This window comes from Rhinoraja longicauda, chromosome 1 (assembly GCF_053455715.1).
Source record: "Rhinoraja longicauda isolate Sanriku21f chromosome 1, sRhiLon1.1, whole genome shotgun sequence".
NCBI lineage: Eukaryota > Metazoa > Chordata > Chondrichthyes > Rajiformes > Arhynchobatidae > Rhinoraja > Rhinoraja longicauda.
This window is the reverse complement of record NC_135953.1, coordinates 61,983,234-62,001,509: the sequence shown is the minus strand read 5'-3', so window position 1 is coordinate 62,001,509 and position 18,276 is coordinate 61,983,234. Positions and strand designations below refer to the sequence as shown.

Below are 18,276 nucleotides of genomic sequence, written 5' to 3'. Positions count from 1 at the left end.
CAGTTTGCATCTGTTTCAAGAAAGTATACTGAATGCATTTTGCAAAAGGGTGCTCATGATGTTTTGCAAAAGGGTGCTCATGATGTTTTTTAGGGCAATGTAAAGTATACTTCTTTCATGTTCAAGATGTAGCTTGGCACTTTTGTGCAATACATCATGGTCTAATTGTGCTTTAGGTCATCTGTTAAATTCATACTTAACCTTTGATGGAATCTTTTCAGGTCAGCTTTATCCTTTTGGATACCATTTAGAAGGAACTTGCATTTTTTTTCCTCTTTACTTTTTTTTGCAAATGTGTACCAACTGACATTCTGCAAGCTGCCTCTTGTTACTTGGCAATACATTTAGGAGTGCTCCAAGTTCCTTTTAGTGGAAACTATATTGAAGTTCATAAAGTGCAACTGTCACAATCCATTTATGTCATGGTTCATATAAAATGTGAAACTGAATTTCGTCAAAGAAAATTTTTGCGATAGAATGTTAAATGAACAAGTGAGCTCCATATCTTAAGAATTTGTTTGTTCTAATTTAATTATTTTTTGTCCCAAAGCTATGGCGTAACACCTGTAAATCTCAATATCAAGTCTTCCGGTAGACTTTATGGATCGGGTAAGAATCTGATATATTTTCCATGATCTATTTGCTCGTTTCAGCCCAAGACAAAGTCTTAAACTGACTGCCTATCACTGCTTTAGATTTGGGTGGCAAATATTGTCCTCCCTTCTCATTCCTAACCACTCAGTCGAGTTTCATACCATTGCCTTTACCCATTTTTTTCCGGTGGCCATGTTATGAAATTAAATCATGCCCTTCATTCCGCCTTGAAATTTATTGTTGACGTACTTCAACTGTTCAACGTTTATATTTTAAAATAGCTTTTGATTTCATTAACATTTGTAAAACAATGACCTTCATTTTCTGTAGAATCTTGAGTGTAATCTTATAGTAATTTGTTTTTGTCAGAATAATCACAAATTTGCAATGAATGACTCTTCCAGTAGGTTAAAGGGGGAAGAGTACTTTAATCAAAAGATAATATTATAGGCTGATGGAAAAGAGAACTTGATGCTCGATGGGAAGTTCATGCAATAATTAGGAACGGTAACAGTAGTAGTAGTCATAGATCTATCTCTAGTCCACAATGACAGAAAGAAACCTTCAACTGAAGGTGACTTGGTCTATGAAAATTATGTTGGGTAGCAGATGGATGTCATAATCATAAACACACTTTATTAGCCATGTATGTTTTTTTTGTTTTTTTAAAATATTTTTATTTTTGAAAAGCATATGTACAAATAGAAATAAAAGACAAATTTGTTACAAAGTTCTTACATAGCCTCAAATTAAAAAAATTTTAAAGAGAGAAAATAAAAAATAAAGCAGAAAGAAAAAAAAAAAACTATAAACTATTGGAAAGAGAGAATAAGAAAATTTAAAAAAAGGTATAACTATAAAAATTAAAGGGGGTAGATCCGGGAGACGATAACCACAGTTGTACATCCAACCCTAAACTCAAGTTTCAACTTTTAATTTAAATTTTTTATTTTAGTCCTGTGCCAAACCCATTTACTTTTCTAAAAATTCTATAAATGGAGACCATATTTTAAAAAATAACTCAGGTTTGTCAATTAAGGCAAATCTTAGTATGTTTTGCAACATACGATGAATTTGATTTGCCATACAGTCAAACCAATAAAAAGCAACAAGACACATGGAATACTTTTACATAAACGTCCACCACGGTGACTCCTCCACATTCCTCACTGTGATGGAAAGCAAAAAAAAAAGTTCAACCCTTCTTTGTTCTGCCTCAGTCGGGGGTCTCGAGCCTTCCGTTGACGGGTGATCTTGGCTCCTGTAGCCAGCGGTCAGGCCCTCCGCGACGGGGCGATTTAGCTCCCGCATCAGGGGGGAACTCGGCTCCCCGCGCCGGGCCATTAGACCCCGGGTCAGGGCTAGTCGAACCTTCTGGGACTTTGGAGCTTCCCAACATCAGTATCTACCCAAGACTGCGAGCTCCTCGATGCTGAAATCCGCAGGCCACGGTTAATGCATCGATCCCAGGCAAGGGATCGTAGGCTTCGATGTAAGTCCACGGTGGGGCTCAAAGTCAGTCTCAAGCAAGGCCTCCAGCTCCATGATGTTAGGCCGCAGAACGACTGGAGATACGATGCGGAAAACAATCGTATCTCCGGCAAGGTAAGAGATTGAAAAAAAGTTTCCCCCGACCCATGCCCCACATAAAACAAAGCAGAGAACATTAACGCATACTTTTAAAACACACTAAAAATAACAAAAAAGACAGACAGACCGTTGGCAAGGCTGCCATCGCTGAGGGCGCCACCCGGTGGTCTGATTAACATCGGTATTCCAACCACCTGAATCTTTCACGTTGGAAAATTATTAAATATTGTGTGTTGTCAGTTCTTGACCCAGTAATTAACATATGAACTCAAAGTAGTCCTTGGTGTGAAGTGAACCTTCACTGTACTGTTTTGCTTTTATTTTCCACAACTCAATGTGGCAAATAAATGCCTTGGACATAGATGCTTATTCTTTCTTAATTTTGAAGGAGACGAATCGTACGTTTTTTCACTTTTGATAAGTAAAATGAATGCTTTGCAAGATAATGTTTAGGTATGCAGTAAAAAATGGGGCTCAATCTTCTGACGTTCAATAACTTGAAATTTCTGGTTAATATCTTCCAATTAATTTGTGTGTCTGTAAATCAATCTTTGAATAAATTGTTTTAAATTTGTTCTTATCAATCATACCAAATGAGTAATCCAACTTTAGAAATGTTACAGTTAGATTGAAATGCTTTTGTCTTCTGTGGTTAAATGTTTTGGAAATTATTTTTGTTAACTGGTAATTTTTTTAATTTCCTAGGGACAAAAGCTGGAAAGGGAGTTGATCTTGATGCACCAGGCGACATCAATGGAATCCCAACATTAGAAATAGACTTGGATTCTTTTGAAGATAAACCTTGGAGAAAACCAGGTATAATAAATTCTACTGGCAAATGCCCTCTCACCAGTTGACTATGTATAATTGATCACTAATTTGAAAGCCATTTCAATGTTTTTGTTCACTATATTTTAACTCCATATCACATCCAAAAATGTGTGATTATTTTAAAAAACTGACACTTTAAAATTTGATTGTCTTCTAATCCAATGGCCACGGTATTTGTGCTGCTCTGAAAATGGGAAAAACATAGTTATTGGATAATTATGTGCCATTTTTGCTTTGGTTTTCTCATGCAGTTATGTTATTTTCTTTATTTAAGGTGCTGATCTTTCTGATTATTTCAATTATGGTTTCAATGAAGAAACCTGGAAAGCTTACTGTGAGAAACAAAAACGACTGAGAATGGGACTTGAACCTCTGCCTCTTGCCTCCACAACAAACAGAATTACAGTAAGTACTGGAGAGACTTTTGTCTATAATTATTTTCTACATAAATCAAATTTTGTAGTGCACGGACTATTATGAGCAGTATTTACAAAAATGTTTTGTCCTTGGTTATTTTATTTTTTTGTATAATAGGGAAATCACATTGACTGTTATTACAAGTGGAAAATGCACTTGAAATTTTGCATTATTATTATTACTACCTAACATTTTTCAGGTACAGCAGGGTAGAACTGGAAATCCTGATAAAGAACCAGAGATACCAACCACCAAAATGGATTTCCCTTCGCCTCCAAATCGTTTCAGAGCAGGACCTCCACCCAACAGGTTAGAAAATAGACAAAGGCAGGTCCAGTGGAAATCTTTTTATTTCTTCTTATTATTGTTGTTAATTTTGTAATGTCATTGAATAGAACTCTGAAATGTTGCCTTCAAATCCACAGGAAATATTAGCTAGGATTAGAGTCATAGAGGATGGAAAAATATCATTTTGCCCAACTTGTCCACACAAAAATAAGATGCCCATTTAATCTAGTCCAATTAGCTCCAATCCCTCTAAAGCGTTCCGACACACGTACTTTTCCAAATGTATTTTATGTGTTATTATTGTAGCTGCCCTCAACCACTTTCTCTGGGAGTCTGTTCCATAAATCCACTACCCTTATGATGAAGTTGACTCTTGGGTCCCTTTTAAAACTTCCCCTCTCACCTTAAAGCTTTGCCCTCCAATTTTTGATTCTCCTCTCCTGTGAAGAAGTCTATGTGCATTCACATGATTTTGTACTCGCTCAAAGGACTAAAGTTCCAGCCTCCTTCCTGCCTCTGGCTTTGCAATTTGCAACTCTTCTAACCTTATCTCATACCTTTAGTCTTTTTCATCTCTGGTCTTTGTCCAACATCTGCCTATCCAAAACCCCCTTTCTTGTATTCACCCATCACTTGTGTAGGAAAGAACTGCAGATGCTGTTTTAAATCAAAGATAGACACAAAATGCTAGAGTAACTCAGTGGGACAGGCAGCATCTCTGGAGAGAAGGAATGAGTGACGTTTTGGGTCGAGACCCTTTTTCAGACTGATGTCAGGGGAGTGGGCGGGACAGACATAGAATGTAGTTGGAGACTAAGACTGGTGGGAGAACTGGGAAGGGGGAGGGAATGGACTTCATCAACTTCACGACTAATTTCCATCCTGCGCTCAAATTCACTTGGACCATCTCCGACATCTCCCTACCATTTCTGGATCTCACCATCTCTGTCACAGGAGAAAGACGATTGACCGACATCTACTACAAACCTACTGACACCCATAGCCATCTAGACGACACAACTTCCCATCCTGCTTTCTGTAAAGACTCTATCCCCATGTCCCAATTCCTCCGTCTGTGCCGCATCTGCACCCAGGATGTGGTTTTCCATACTAGATCATCGGAGATGTCCTCATTCTTTAGGAAACGGGGGTTCCCCTCTTTCATTATAGATGAGGCTCTCACTAGGGTCTCCTCGATATCCTGCAGCTCCGCTCTTTCTCCCCCTGCCCCCATTTGTAATAAGGACAGTCCCCCTTGTCCTCGCCTTCCACCTCATCAGCTGTCACATACAGCATATAATCCTCCAACACCTTTGCCACCTCCCAAGGGATCCCTCTACTGGCCACATCTTCCCATCTCCACCCCTTTAAGCTTTCCGCTGGGACCCTTCCATCCGTAACTCCCTGGTCAACTCGTCCCTTCCCACCCAAACCACCCCCTCCCCAGGTACTTTCCCCTGTAACCGCAGGAGATGCAACCCTGTCCCTTTACCTCCCTCCTCGACCATCCAAGGGCCCCAAAAGTCTTTTCTGGTGAGGCAGAGGTTCTCTGGCACCACCTACAACCTCATCTACTGGATCCGCTGTTCCAGGTGTCAACTTCTGCACATCGGCGAATCCAAGTGTAAGCTTGGCGATCGTTTTGCTGAACACCTCCGCTCAGTCCGCCTTGACCTACCTGATCTCCCGGTTGCTCAGCACTTTAACTCCCCCTCCCATTCCCAATCTAACCTGTCTGTCCTGGGTCTCCTCCATTGTCAGAGTGAGGCCCAGTGCAAATTGGAGGAACAGCACCTCATATTTTGCTTGGATAGCTTACACCCCAGCGGTATGAACATTGACTTTTCTAACTTCAAATAGCCCTTGCTTTCCCCTCTCTCTCCATCCCCTCCTCTTCCCAGTTCACCCACCAGTCTTATTATCTTTGACTACATTCTGTCTCTGCCCACTCCCCTAACATCAGTCTGAAGAAGGGTCTCGACCCAAAATGTTACCCATTCCTTCTGTCCAGAGATGCTGCCTGTCCTGCTGTTGCTCCAGCATTTTGTGTCACCTATCACTTGCCAGGTTTTGTCCAGCTCCTCCTCTCTTCCTACTTTCTTCCCTGCCCCTCTTCCCCCCCCCGCCATAATCAGTCTGAAGAAGGGTCCCAACCCAAAACATCACCTATCCATGTTCTCCAGAAATACTGCCTCACCTGCTGCATTACTCCAGCACTTTGTGTCTTTTTGTTTTGTAAACTAGCATAGTAGTTCTGTGTTTATACAACATCTCACTCATGTTTGACAATGTTCTTCACTGTCCATGCAGCCTCCTATTTTGGTGTTATCTGCGGACTTAGAAACATAGAACGTAGAAAAAGAGTTACATAACTAGGCCATTCGGCCCTTCGAGCCAGCACCGCCATTTAATATGATCAAGGCTGATCATCTAAAATCAATACCCCGTTCCTGCCTTTTCCCCATATCCCTTGATTCTTTTAGCCCCAAGAGCTAAATCTAACTCTCTTGAAAACATCCAGTAAATTGGCCTCAACTGCCTTCTGTGGCAGAGAATTCCACAGATTCACAACTCTGGGTTTTCCTCATCTCAGTCCTAAATGGCGTACGTTATTCTTAAACTGTGATCCCTGGTTCTGGACACCCCCAACATTGGGAATTTTTTCCTGCATCTAGCCTCTCTAATCCTTTAAGAATTTAATATGTTTCTTAAGATCCCCTTTCATCCTTCGAATTTCCAGTGACTACAAGTCCAGTTGACCCATTCTTGCCTCGTATGTCCGTCCCGCCTTCCCGTGAATTAACCTGGTGAACTTGCGCTGCACTCCCTCTATAGCAATAATGTCATTCCTCAAATTAGGAGACCAAAATTGCACACAATACTCCAGGTGCGGTCTCACCAGGGCCCTTTACAACTGCAGTAGGACCTCCTTGCTCCAAAATCTACTCGCAATGAAGGCCAACATGCGATTAGCTTTCTTCACTGCCTGCTGTAACTGCATGCTTACTTTCAGTGACTGATGTATAAGCACACCCAGGTCTCGTTGCACCTCCCCTTTTCCTAATCTGACACCATTCAGATAATAATCTGCCTTCCTGTTCTTGCCACGAAAGTGGATAACCTCACATTTATCCACTTTATACTGCATCTGCCATTCATCTGCTGACTCGCCCAACCTATCCAAGACACCCTGCAGCCTCACAGCATCCTCCTCGCAGCTCACACTGCCTCCCAGCTTTGTGTCATCCGCAAACTTGGAGATGTTACATTTAAACCCTCGTCTAAATCATTAATATATATTGTAAATAACTAGGGTCCCAGCACTGAGCCTTGTGGCACCCTGTGGACTTAGTAATAGTACCTTGTATATTTTCATCCAAATCATTTAAATAAATGACGAGCAACACCAATGGACCCAACACCAATCTCTGACGCACCACGTCACTAGCTTCCAGTCCGAAAAACAACCTTCCACCACACTCTGCTTCCTGCTATGAAGCCAATCCTGTATCCAGTTAACTATCTGCTTGGATTCCATGCAATCTGCCCGCTCAGATTAGCCTACCATATGAGGCCTCAAACAAAAACCTAGGCACTTGCTACATGAACACAGACCTTGAAACTAGTGCAGATATGTGAAATATAGGTCTTGCATTAAAAGATGTTTTATTTTAATATAGTAACACTTCCTTAATGTAATAAACATAGATTTAGAATACTATTTTTAATGGAAAAGTCAAAGGATATTTTGAGTTTTACATAGTGTGCTTATTCCTTTGAAATTTCAATGGAGTTTAAAAAAAGTATTGGGAATGAGATTTATTGATTCAGTTTTGGCTAAATGTTACCCTTCAGGTGTATCTATTTCCAATCTCACTTTAATTGACTAATCTACTTTAAAGGCTGTATATGATGATGCATTTAAAATTCAAATGTGGGAAATAACTCGAGATCTGCCTTCATGTTTCCCCTGGTGTTCTTCAGTCTTTGCCCTCATCTAATTTGTTAAGCAATGATTTTTTTTTTTTAACTTTCACTAATTCACAAATTTGAGGAGGAGTAGATTGGATGTTAGAGTACCAAATTTTTTTGTGTGCGCTTCATTGCTCTATGCCATTTCATGGATACTTTAAATAGAGTAATACGGTGTGGAAACAGGTCCTATGGCCCAACTTGCCCACTCAGGCCAACATGTCCCATCTACACTAGTCTCACCAGCCTGCGTTTGGTCCATATCCCTCCAAACCTGTCCTATCCATGTACCTGTCTAACTGTTTACTAAATGTTGGGATAGTCCCAGGCACAACTATTTCCTCTGGCAGCTTGTTCTGTGCACCCACCACCCTTTGTGTGAAAAAGTTACCCCTCATTCCGATTAAATCATTTCCCCTTCACCTTAAACCTATGTCCTCTGGTCCTCGATTCACCTACTCTAGGCAAGAGATTCTGTGCATCTATCCGATCTGATTCATGATTTTATACACCTCTATAAGATCACCTCTCGATCCTCCTGTGCTCCAGGGAAAAGAGTCCCAACCTACTCAATCTCTCCCTATAGCTCAGGCAACATCCTCATAAATCGTCTGTGTACCTTTCTAGCTTTACAACATCTTTCCTATAACTGGCCAGAACTGAACACAATACTCTAAATGCAGTTTCACCAACGACTTGCACAACTGCAACATGACCTCCCAACTTCTATACTCAATATTCTGACTGATGAAGACCAATGTACCAAAAGCCTTTTTGACCACCTTGACTACCGGTGACTTGACCTTCAAGGAACCATGCACCTGCACTCCTAGATCCCTCTGCTCTACAACACTCCCCAGAGCCCTACTATTTACTGTGTAAGTCCTGCCCATGTTAGACTTCCCAAAATGCAACATCTCGCATTCCTCTGTGTTAAATGCCATCAAATATTCCTCAGCTCACCTGGCCAATCGATCAAGATCCTATTGCAATTTTTTACAATCATTTTCACTATCTGCAAAACCACCCACGTCTGGTATCATCAGCAAACTTGCTAATCTTGCCATGTATTGATGTAGATCATTGATGTAGATGACAAACAGTAGTGGGCCCAGCACCGAACCCTGAGGCACACCACTAGTCACAGGCCTCCAGTCCGCAAAGCAACCTTCCACCATCACCCTCTGCTTCCTTCCATGAAGCCAATTTTCTATCCTCGGACCCCAGGCAAAATAATTTAGTTATCAAATCTGTTCACATCTTTATGTTCATACCGTGGAATTCAGTCATATTTAAAACTGATTTGTAGTGGACTGTCCAAATTAAATGGTAAACTGAAGTGAAAATAATTTTGCTGATTTTGAAAATGAATTGCTCCTCATTCACATTGAGGAGCACTCTGACATGGTGAAGTAGAGTTTTCATTCACTCAGTGTTAAGGTTTGCGATGATTATTTTAAAACCAAGACTGCACATTTTCTAAATTGCTCACCCTGGCACTACCTCATCTTTTTGCCGTGACACTTTCAACTTTGTTTTTATCATCTTATTTGACAGCTCCATGGCTTTCCAAGTGATTGTCCCATCTTCCACTCTTAATATTCAAACACAGGCAAAATTATGTTGCTCATGTCCTAACTCACAAGTCCCAGTCATCGTGGTATTTGTTACTTCCTGATCCAGCGGTATTACTGTTTTAACCATTTTTTTCTGATTGATTCCTATAGAAACATAGAAAAATGGGTGTAGGAATAGGCCATTCGGCCCTTTCAAGCCATTCAATATGATCATAGCTGATCATCTAAAATCAGTACCCTGTTCCTGCTTTTTCTCCATATCCCTTGATTCCTTTAGACCCAAGAGCTAAATTTAACTCTCTTGAAAACATCCAGTGAATTGGCCTCCATTGCCTTCTATGGCAGAGAATTCCACAGATTCACAACTCTGGGTGAAGAAGTTTTCCTCATCTCAGTCCTAAATGGCCTACCCTTTATTCTTAAACTGAGACCTCTGCTTCTGGTCTTTTTGCCCTCTCTGTCCCTATCAATTCCTGTCAACAAAACCCCAACCTGAAAACCTTGTTGTACTCTAATTTTGAACTTTTTGAACCTCTGTTTTCTTTATTGCCCTATAAATCGTTGCTGCTTCTGCTTCAAGGTTTGAATCTTTGGAATTTCATCCCTCAACCATTCTACCTTAATCTTCTCCCCTCTTTTAAAATGTATCTTTAAAAACTACTTTTTTGACCGAATTGTAATTGCATTTTTGTGTAGTGTTTTGGGACATTTTAATGGATTAAAGATGATTGCAAAATGGGTGCTCAAAGAAAGTGCCATTTAATTAATTCAACAGATTGCATTTAATTACTGTTGAATAACTGGTTTGGCAAAAAATACTTTGAACAAAGGAAGGAGGCTCTTGTGGAAATAGCATTAGGCCAGGTTTATAGAATATAATGATATTGTTTTGCTTTAATATTTTTGTTTCCGATGTGAATGAATTTTTGTTTTATTCTGTGAATGAATATTCATGTTAATCCTTTTAATAACTGTAATTGGAAATCTAGTTTGTAATGAATTCTCACACTGCTGGGAATCATTAAGTATGTATACAATTTTTAGCTTGCTTATGTATATACAACAGCTTGATCTTAGCCACCAGCTTAATCGAAAACCTGTTTTTCAGAAGGCTGTCTGGGTCCATAGAGGTAATTGGAGGCCAATTGATAACCATTGCTCGCGTGGAAGGTCGACGTCGTGACAGAGGTGGTGCAGATGAAAATGCCATCCAGGTTTGTCATTGTGATCCAATGATTTACTCTGTATCACACATGTTAAGTATTAAATTGCTTCTAACTTGTAATTGTATTTCAGTGGGTGAAGGCATTTCTAAGTGTTTTTTAGCCATAAGTGTTCTTTTACAAGTTAGTCAAACTTTTAAATTATTTCAGCAAACTTGAAACTCTATTTGCATTTGAATGTTTGTGTTGAAATTTGTAGTTACAGATGGCATCAGTGTTTTTTGTGGCAGACAAGAATTAACATTTGTTGAAAAGGTTTGGTTAATATCCACAATTCTTGAAATGTTCTAGTTTTACTTCCGTTTTCCCTCCATACTGCAATGTTAAACTGGTAGCTTCATGGGGTTCCAGTGTTTTCACCAACACAACATTTATTAATCAGTTCAGCATGCAATGTATCTTACTGTACATAATATTTAAAATCAAATTGAATCAGAAGTCTGGTGGCGAAGTGTGAGTGAGGTAGTGTCTTATTTGGACAAAGCTTAACATTTAAATCTAACCTTGTGTAATCGTAGCTTCTCTAGTATATTAATCAGAACTTTATATCACAGAGCAGGTCATTTGAACATCTGTTTACAATTTTTGAATATCCATTCAACCTGGTTCTTCCTATCAGCATATAAAGTCCAATAAATTAATGTTTCATTGAAATAATGAAATCCACGAACACATAAAAATAGAAGCACGAGTTGGCCATTCCCCAGAAGCTTTACCTTCCATTCTATGATATGGCAGAACAACTTCTTCAACGACATTTAAAACCTATTCCTAGGTCTCTTGACTTTTTTGGAATCAAAAAATATTTCAGTTTCTGATGTGTTATTTTGGGGGCCTCTATCAAATGTACACTACATTTGCTTGCCAGAGGAAGTGTAAGCATTGACTCCATGTTTGACTTGATAGTTTGAATTTCACCTTTAAGTGTACATTTAATTATAAATGCAATTATTATTTTCTTAAAGGTTCTTGGAGACCATGCAGTACCAGAATTTAATAACAACAACGCTGCAAAGCGTCCTTCATTTTTGCCTCCAGGGGCACCTCCGCTTCATATGACTGGTCCACCTCCCCCGTTCCTGCCCCCCCCTCCTCCTGTCAACACGGGACCTCCAATTCTTCATCCACCAGGTTAGTGTTGCGTGGAATTTTGGCTTAAAAATGCATGTTTTCACTTTGTTCAACTTTTCGTCAGTTTACATGAAGGTCAGAGGCTGAGAATTTGGGGTCATGATTCTGTTGGGGTGGGGTGGGGGTTGTGAAACAATGTTAAATTTCAATTCATGTTAAATTTCAATCAACTGAAGGTATGAAATATTAAATTATTGGTGTAATATGCTTGTGTTTCTCATATGCTATCATGTCAAAAAATGGTTTTAATTGATTCCAAATTTGTGTGCGTAAATCTAAGGACGATGGCTAACAGGCACCTGTAGTAACAATGTACTTTTGATATCACTTGTGCAAAATCTTGTGTCCATTTCATGAGCTACTTATGAGCTGTTTAGTTTAGAGATTGTGGAAACAGGCCCTTTGGCCCACCAAGTCTGCGCCGCCCAGTGATCCCCATACACTAGCACTATTCTAAACGCGAGGGACAATTTGCAATTTTACCAAGCCAATTAACCTACAAACCCGCATGACTTTGGGATGTAGGAGGAAATTGGAGCACCCAGGGATAACCCATGAGGTCACGGGGAGAATATACAAACACCACAGAGACAGCACCTGTACTCGGGATTGAACCCGGGTCTCTGACACTGTCAGGCAGCAACTCTACCGCTGCGCCACCGTGTCACCTGGTAGTTCTGCTGTAGGTCTTGCAAACCAAAGCAGATCTTGAGGATGCTTCAGGATTACCATCCCCTTTCAGATAGGTCTTTCTCAAAGTGATTTTTTTGAGGTTCACTCCCATCCTTCTGTTTATTACGAATGTCTTTTGGGAGCCAGATCTCCAATTGCATCTCATCCTGCTTAACTCTCATCCCCAAGTTAGTCCTCACCTGGCCCTGCTAAATTCTCTCATCTGAAAATATTTTTGCACCCTCCTTTTTATGATCTTATGTTAAAAAGAAGCTCTTAAATTTAAAATCCGTTGATAGCAGCTGTGTTTAGAAATGCATTCAAATCATGCCACATAATTTGGGGATTTCGCCCTGCACTCTTCAGAACATTCAGCTGATGATTTTTGATGTGCATTTTCTTGGCCCCTGCAAGAATCATAAATTCTTTGCAATTTTGTGTTCATCATAGAGATGAGTTCTAAGTGCTAATCAAAGGCAAAGAATATATTTTATCCCTTTTTATAATTTTTAAAATAATGGACTTGTATTTATTTGTTAAGTTTAGGAACCTGATGTTCGAGTTGACATCTGCTGTTAAGTTATGTGAATCTGGTTCATGCCTTGCTATATTTTTTATTTGTGCTGTTTCCAGTTTTTAAATCTTCAAAGCAGTTTCTAAAATAGAACTAAAATCCGTGGGTTCAATGAAAAAAGACTGCTGTTACCTGTGAATAATGTGTGTGTGCCAAAATCTTTAAATCATTGCAAATATAAAACATCCTGTGGAAAGCTCTTTGAATGTTACATTAAACCAAGCTCCAGTCATCAAACTATTTTAGTAACTCTTTACTTTATGTTACTTTTTCACTTTAGTTTAAAAACATTTTTTTTTAAAAGGGCAGCTCCAAGCACTGTTTTGTATTTCTATACATTACCTATTTTGTTTAAATCAACCTTGAAAGTAGCATTTTATATGACATTAGAACATTTTAGGTTGTATCATATTTCCCACCCTGCCATTATGATAGAGCCAGGGGATTAGCCTTGGTTCAAAAGTTGAGTATGGAAGGACATACCATTCGCCATGCATAAAAATGAAGTGTTAATGATGCACCCATGATACAGGACAGACTTCTAAACTAAATAGCAGAAGCAGCCTGTTTGAGACAACTGCAGCCAATAGGTTAGATAAAATCTCTGCACTCTTGCTGTGTCCAATTATGAATGCTATTGGACTGCTAAACAAATCTTGAGAGAAGGAGATGTCAGGAAAATCGTTATCCTTGGTGAAGTCGGAACCCAGCTGATGCCTCTTGAGGTCTCCTTCAGCTTCATTTATTCATAAGGTTAATTCATTTGACATGAAACCAAGAACCAGTTAAATGCATTTGATGTGCAGGGCTGAGGGACTTAAAGATATTTTGGCTCAAGGCTGTTGCTTCAGATCTGACCATGACCTTTGCCAAACTGTTTCAGTGCAACAGCAGCATTTATGTGGTGTATCTGTTCTTAAAAAATGGTCACTTGCAATCCATCACAATCCCAACAAACTTCTTTCACATCAGTACAGTTGTCACGGACATCAGGAATCATTTTCATGCTGCTAATATGTTCACTCATGCTCTGGTATCGGTCATGAACAGTCAGTTTCTGATCTTGTTGTGGTCTTCGTCCAAGCATGGACTTAAGAACTGAGTTCCAGAGTTGATTAACTATTTTTATCGGCATAATTTCACCACCCATTTCACTGATAAAGCTCAGTAAAGTAAATCACTGGAATTGGGGAAATCTCTACTGAGATTATACATATAAAAGATGATTATATATATATAAGATGTCAATCATCTCAGCTCCCAGCCACCTGCTGGAGTTTCACTATGATTGGCTGCTGCTTCATTGAATCAACATCACCATCACTAAGTCATATACAGAATGCAACATGTACAGTAGAAATTTGTTGTGGCTTCTTCCATAGCGTCCCTTAGTCTGAAATGTATTTAAACGTAGAATGTGCATGCATACAATAATACTTCCAAACCGAAAACCATCCTACTTAACAGTCATGTCATTCTTCTTTTAATGTCTTTGGACCAAAATATTGGAAATCTCTGCATCTGTGGAAGTGATTTCTATATACATGCTATTTTAAGAAGACACTGTCATCTTTTCACGTGTATTTAAAGATAACTAGACCAAGTGGACCCGTTGGGCTCAAACCTCTCCTGCATTGGATCAGCACTCCCCCCTCCCCCCCCCCCCCCATGCTATCGTGTACCGTTTGGGCTGTAGTTCAGGAACAAACAAACAAGAGTTTTAGTATATAGATAAACGCTTGTTACAACTGCCACTTATGTTCTATGAAAAAGTATTTAAATAAAAATAATGGATGTGTTTTGGCTCTTAAATAAAGAATCCATCTTGTATTTTAAAACAAATCACTGTGGACCCCCTCTTTTGATACCTTTGGATACTAATCAAAAGTGGAAATTTACAGTATATCAGTTTACAAAGGTGTGTCAAATCCAATCTGGACTCTGACAATTATGATCTCTCTCGGTTACAGACACATGTCTTTTCACACTGGAACTTATTGAAGTTATGTTGAGGGATACTGTCAAATTTCACAAGATTATTGAACAACCATGATATCTTATTTTGTAAATTTTATCATTTTATGATATTCCATGTGATCTGCCAGTATATGCAGCCAGTGTATTGACTTTGAATATGCATGCTTCCATTCTAATTGGTGGTCCTTGGAAACTAATCTTTTCAGATTACTTGAATGGGGTAGACTATGGACCCCCCCCCATAGTTTTGCCATGTAGCAAGTCACAACTGTGAAGTGAAGCAAGATGCAATTTACTCAGAAATCGGTCCCCTGTCTTCACCAGACTATATCAAGAATCAACAATCTAGTTTTGATTCATTTTTAATTGTATTTGGATTTTTTTTTGCGACATGAAGTTGGTAAATACATAAACCAGGAACAGAAAAAGAGAAATATATATTTTTGTGGTCATAATGTTAATCATCTTAATATCTCAAATCTGATGAGATTTACAAGGTCAATAGATGTTGCATGCTGTGATATTGCAGTTATTTATATTTTTCTCCAATTTAAAATATTTTTATCCAAAGGTGTAAAAAAAAATATGAGTAAACTAATTCATGATCTATTAATTTATACGGCAGAGAAGGTTGTGGTTCATCTCGTGCGTAACCTTTTAAACAAAAGCTTTTTTACCTGCTGTTAATGTACGGAGCGTCCACATCTGGCACCCAGTTAAAGAAAATAAATTGTTCACAGATGGCTTTCCTCTGATGTTGAGCACTTGAGACTGATTGCAACTTCATATTTCAAACGGCTCTTATTTTCCATTGATCCATAAGGTTAAGTTATCAACAATGACACTGGCTGCTTTGGGAAAGGATGGAGAGTTATAGCGCTTTAGTTGCTTTTCTTTCTTCAAGCTTTTTAAGATTTGTTATTACAAGCTAAGTTAAAAGCCAAAGAATAATTATTGCCATTCATGCATTGACGTGGTAAAGTAATAACTTTGCGATGACCCAAACATGTTGTGCAGTTTAGACCCAATTGAAATTCAGAAAATGAATGCTGCCTTTTAAAATCCTTAACAAGTAGGTGCTTCTTCATCCCCCCCGCCCCCAATTCTATTGCTTTCCAAGCTTTAACAAAATTCCATTTGCCCAGACCTCCTTTGACCATCTTGTCTAAATGACTGTCATAATAGAAGCCAAACTGGGAGTTTGTCAGCTGATCTTTATTGGGTACAGATATTGCAGGAGTTGAAAGTTATTTTCTTCAAGATCTGATAATCAGGCTGAAATATGCCTGCTGTGGTATCTATTGAGATTCTGTTTATTTGATCTTTAACTTCCCTCTCAGAAATGCAATGGGCAAATATTGTATATGGCAGAATACTTGTGACCAGTAATGGTAATTGATGTTGCCTTTGAATGTTGTGGTATTTCTTTTTTTTTTACAATTTGCTTATGCCAGCAATGAACATTTCTTAGTCAAACATAATGCAGGCTAGAAATAGACCACATTTCTCATGTATAGGTCTAACATTGTTCCTTGATTTAACGTGACCTTGGAAGAATGCTTTCTACACTCCCGGTACAATAAAGTCATTTTTTTATTTTAGCCACCTGTGTCTATATTAATTTGTTATATGCAATTTGATTTTGCAAACCCTTTGAACTTCCATTTAGTGGACATATGTTTCTTATCAGTTCATGTTTAATTTTGATCAAGACCCCAGTGGGAAAGAACAAAGTTTTTTCACTGAGCATCTAACTTTAATATTTTTTATGTGAGAAAACAAAGCTGGTGTACTATATAGTGTTAGTGACTCAATTCTCTTCTCCTTAGGAATGCCTTTAACTGCACCACCTCCAGGTATAGTTGCATATTTCTACCTAAATCAATGTCATGTGGTAAAGTGTATTAAATATGTCGATGTCTCTCTCTTTTCTCCCACCTTTCTTAGGCATTCCCATGGAATGACTCCAGTTATGGCTGCTGTGACTGATATGGCTGTCCCTGATTTTTATCACATCTGGGACAGGAGGTGCATGATAGGGTGCGAGCAAGAATATTTTGGGAGTCCTTTGTGGCACGGTATTCTTATGATGAAGATTGTCAAGGTTTTCTGTGCCATCTTGAATGTTCCTCATTTTGAGTGATCATGAATCGGTGGGGATGTTACACTTTTCAAGAAGACTGAGGATTCCTGCAGAATTGCTTTCTCCATCATTCTGGTGCTCTCTTGGAAGTTGGGATAAAGTGCTGCTATGTAGGGTCCTGGTTGCTGGCATCCAAACAACTTGGTGGCCTTAGTTGGAACCATTCGACTGCAATTAGAGCCTCCTATTGGGTTGGGAGGAGATAGTAAGTGAGTCAGTTAAGTTGCCAGTGAACTATGGAGATATTGTTGATGGTACCTCTGGTTCTCTGAGGTACATTTTTTTGGGGAGGGCTGTGCACTGTGGACAGCATCTTGAACTGCAAGCTCATCCTTTCGCCTGGCAGCCAAAGATAGGAGTGTGACACTAAAAGTGATGCTGAATTTCTTTATCAATGTCATCCTTTATATAAAAATATATCTTTGTTTCTAGGGTCTCATTGTGGTTGCGGGGGGGGGGGGCGTGCAGGGGGTAGAAGGTGTTGTACAGTGGAGAGGGTGATGAGGAACCTTCTTTGCAGGTGTTGATTACAAGGCCAATTTTTTTTTTCTTGTGCTTCAATGGACAATTAACAAACTGATAAATACTTTTGAGCTAGGATTCTGAACGCGTGGATATTCATGTAATAACTCTGAAGCTTGGTGATTGAGAATGGACTGACCTTCGTTCTAGTGTGGTGGTGATGCAAATTAAACAGTTTCTCCTTTGTCTTGTACATTTAGCCCCACTCTGCTAGAAAGCTTGATGGAAGTGAGGTTCACCACTGCTTAGATGGCATCCATGCTGTGATTTGGGAGCAGCTCTTTAAGCACTGGGAGAGGGCAGTTGAGAGAGACTTTGCTTGTGGCAGCAGCAGGGAAATCCCCCGCAGCTATTCATTCAGATTTATCTCCCTATTTCTGAGGATGGTTACAATTATGGCGTGTCTGAAATTGTTTGCAGTTTTCTATTCTTCTTGGGTGTTTGAGATGAGGCTGCAAATTTGTATCTAAAGCTACTGTATACCAAATTTCAAAACTTCAGCTGGATACACTCTGCTATCAAGGTCATGTTGGTTTTCAGTTAATATGTAATTTTCAACTTGTTTCTCTGGGTGGTGGCAAAATTAGACTGGACATCTTTGGTGTGGGATGGAATCAAGGATTTTTGTGTCAGTGATGGAGTCGCTGTAGTGAAGTGCTTTAAAGCCCTAAAAGCAGGTGCAGATTACTGCTCTATCCTTGACAAGCTGTCCTCTGTTTTTGGGTGTTATTGGGGTGGAGCTTTGATATTGCATTAAAGATATTC

At 39.3% G+C, this 18,276-nt stretch overlaps 1 protein-coding gene across 5 annotated transcripts in view; it reads left to right on the top strand.

The window, feature by feature from the left end:
• The window catches only part of fip1l1a (FIP1 like 1a (S. cerevisiae)), a 61,605-nt gene that overhangs the window by 7,683 nt on the left and 35,646 nt on the right, over positions 1-18,276 (top strand). For 3 of the 5 annotated variants that reach the window (XM_078398628.1, XM_078398611.1, XM_078398597.1), the window contains exons 5-11: positions 551-609; positions 2,890-3,000; positions 3,290-3,420; positions 3,632-3,759; positions 10,378-10,483; positions 11,458-11,623; positions 16,676-16,702. In XM_078398628.1, the coding sequence (XP_078254754.1) occupies positions 551-609; positions 2,890-3,000; positions 3,290-3,420; positions 3,632-3,759; positions 10,378-10,483; positions 11,458-11,623; positions 16,676-16,702 (728 nt within the window). The remainder of the gene's footprint in view (positions 1-550; positions 610-2,889; positions 3,001-3,289; positions 3,421-3,631; positions 3,760-10,377; positions 10,484-11,457; positions 11,624-16,675; positions 16,703-18,276) is intronic. The other 2 variants (XM_078398620.1, XM_078398606.1) reach the window with 2 other exon arrangements.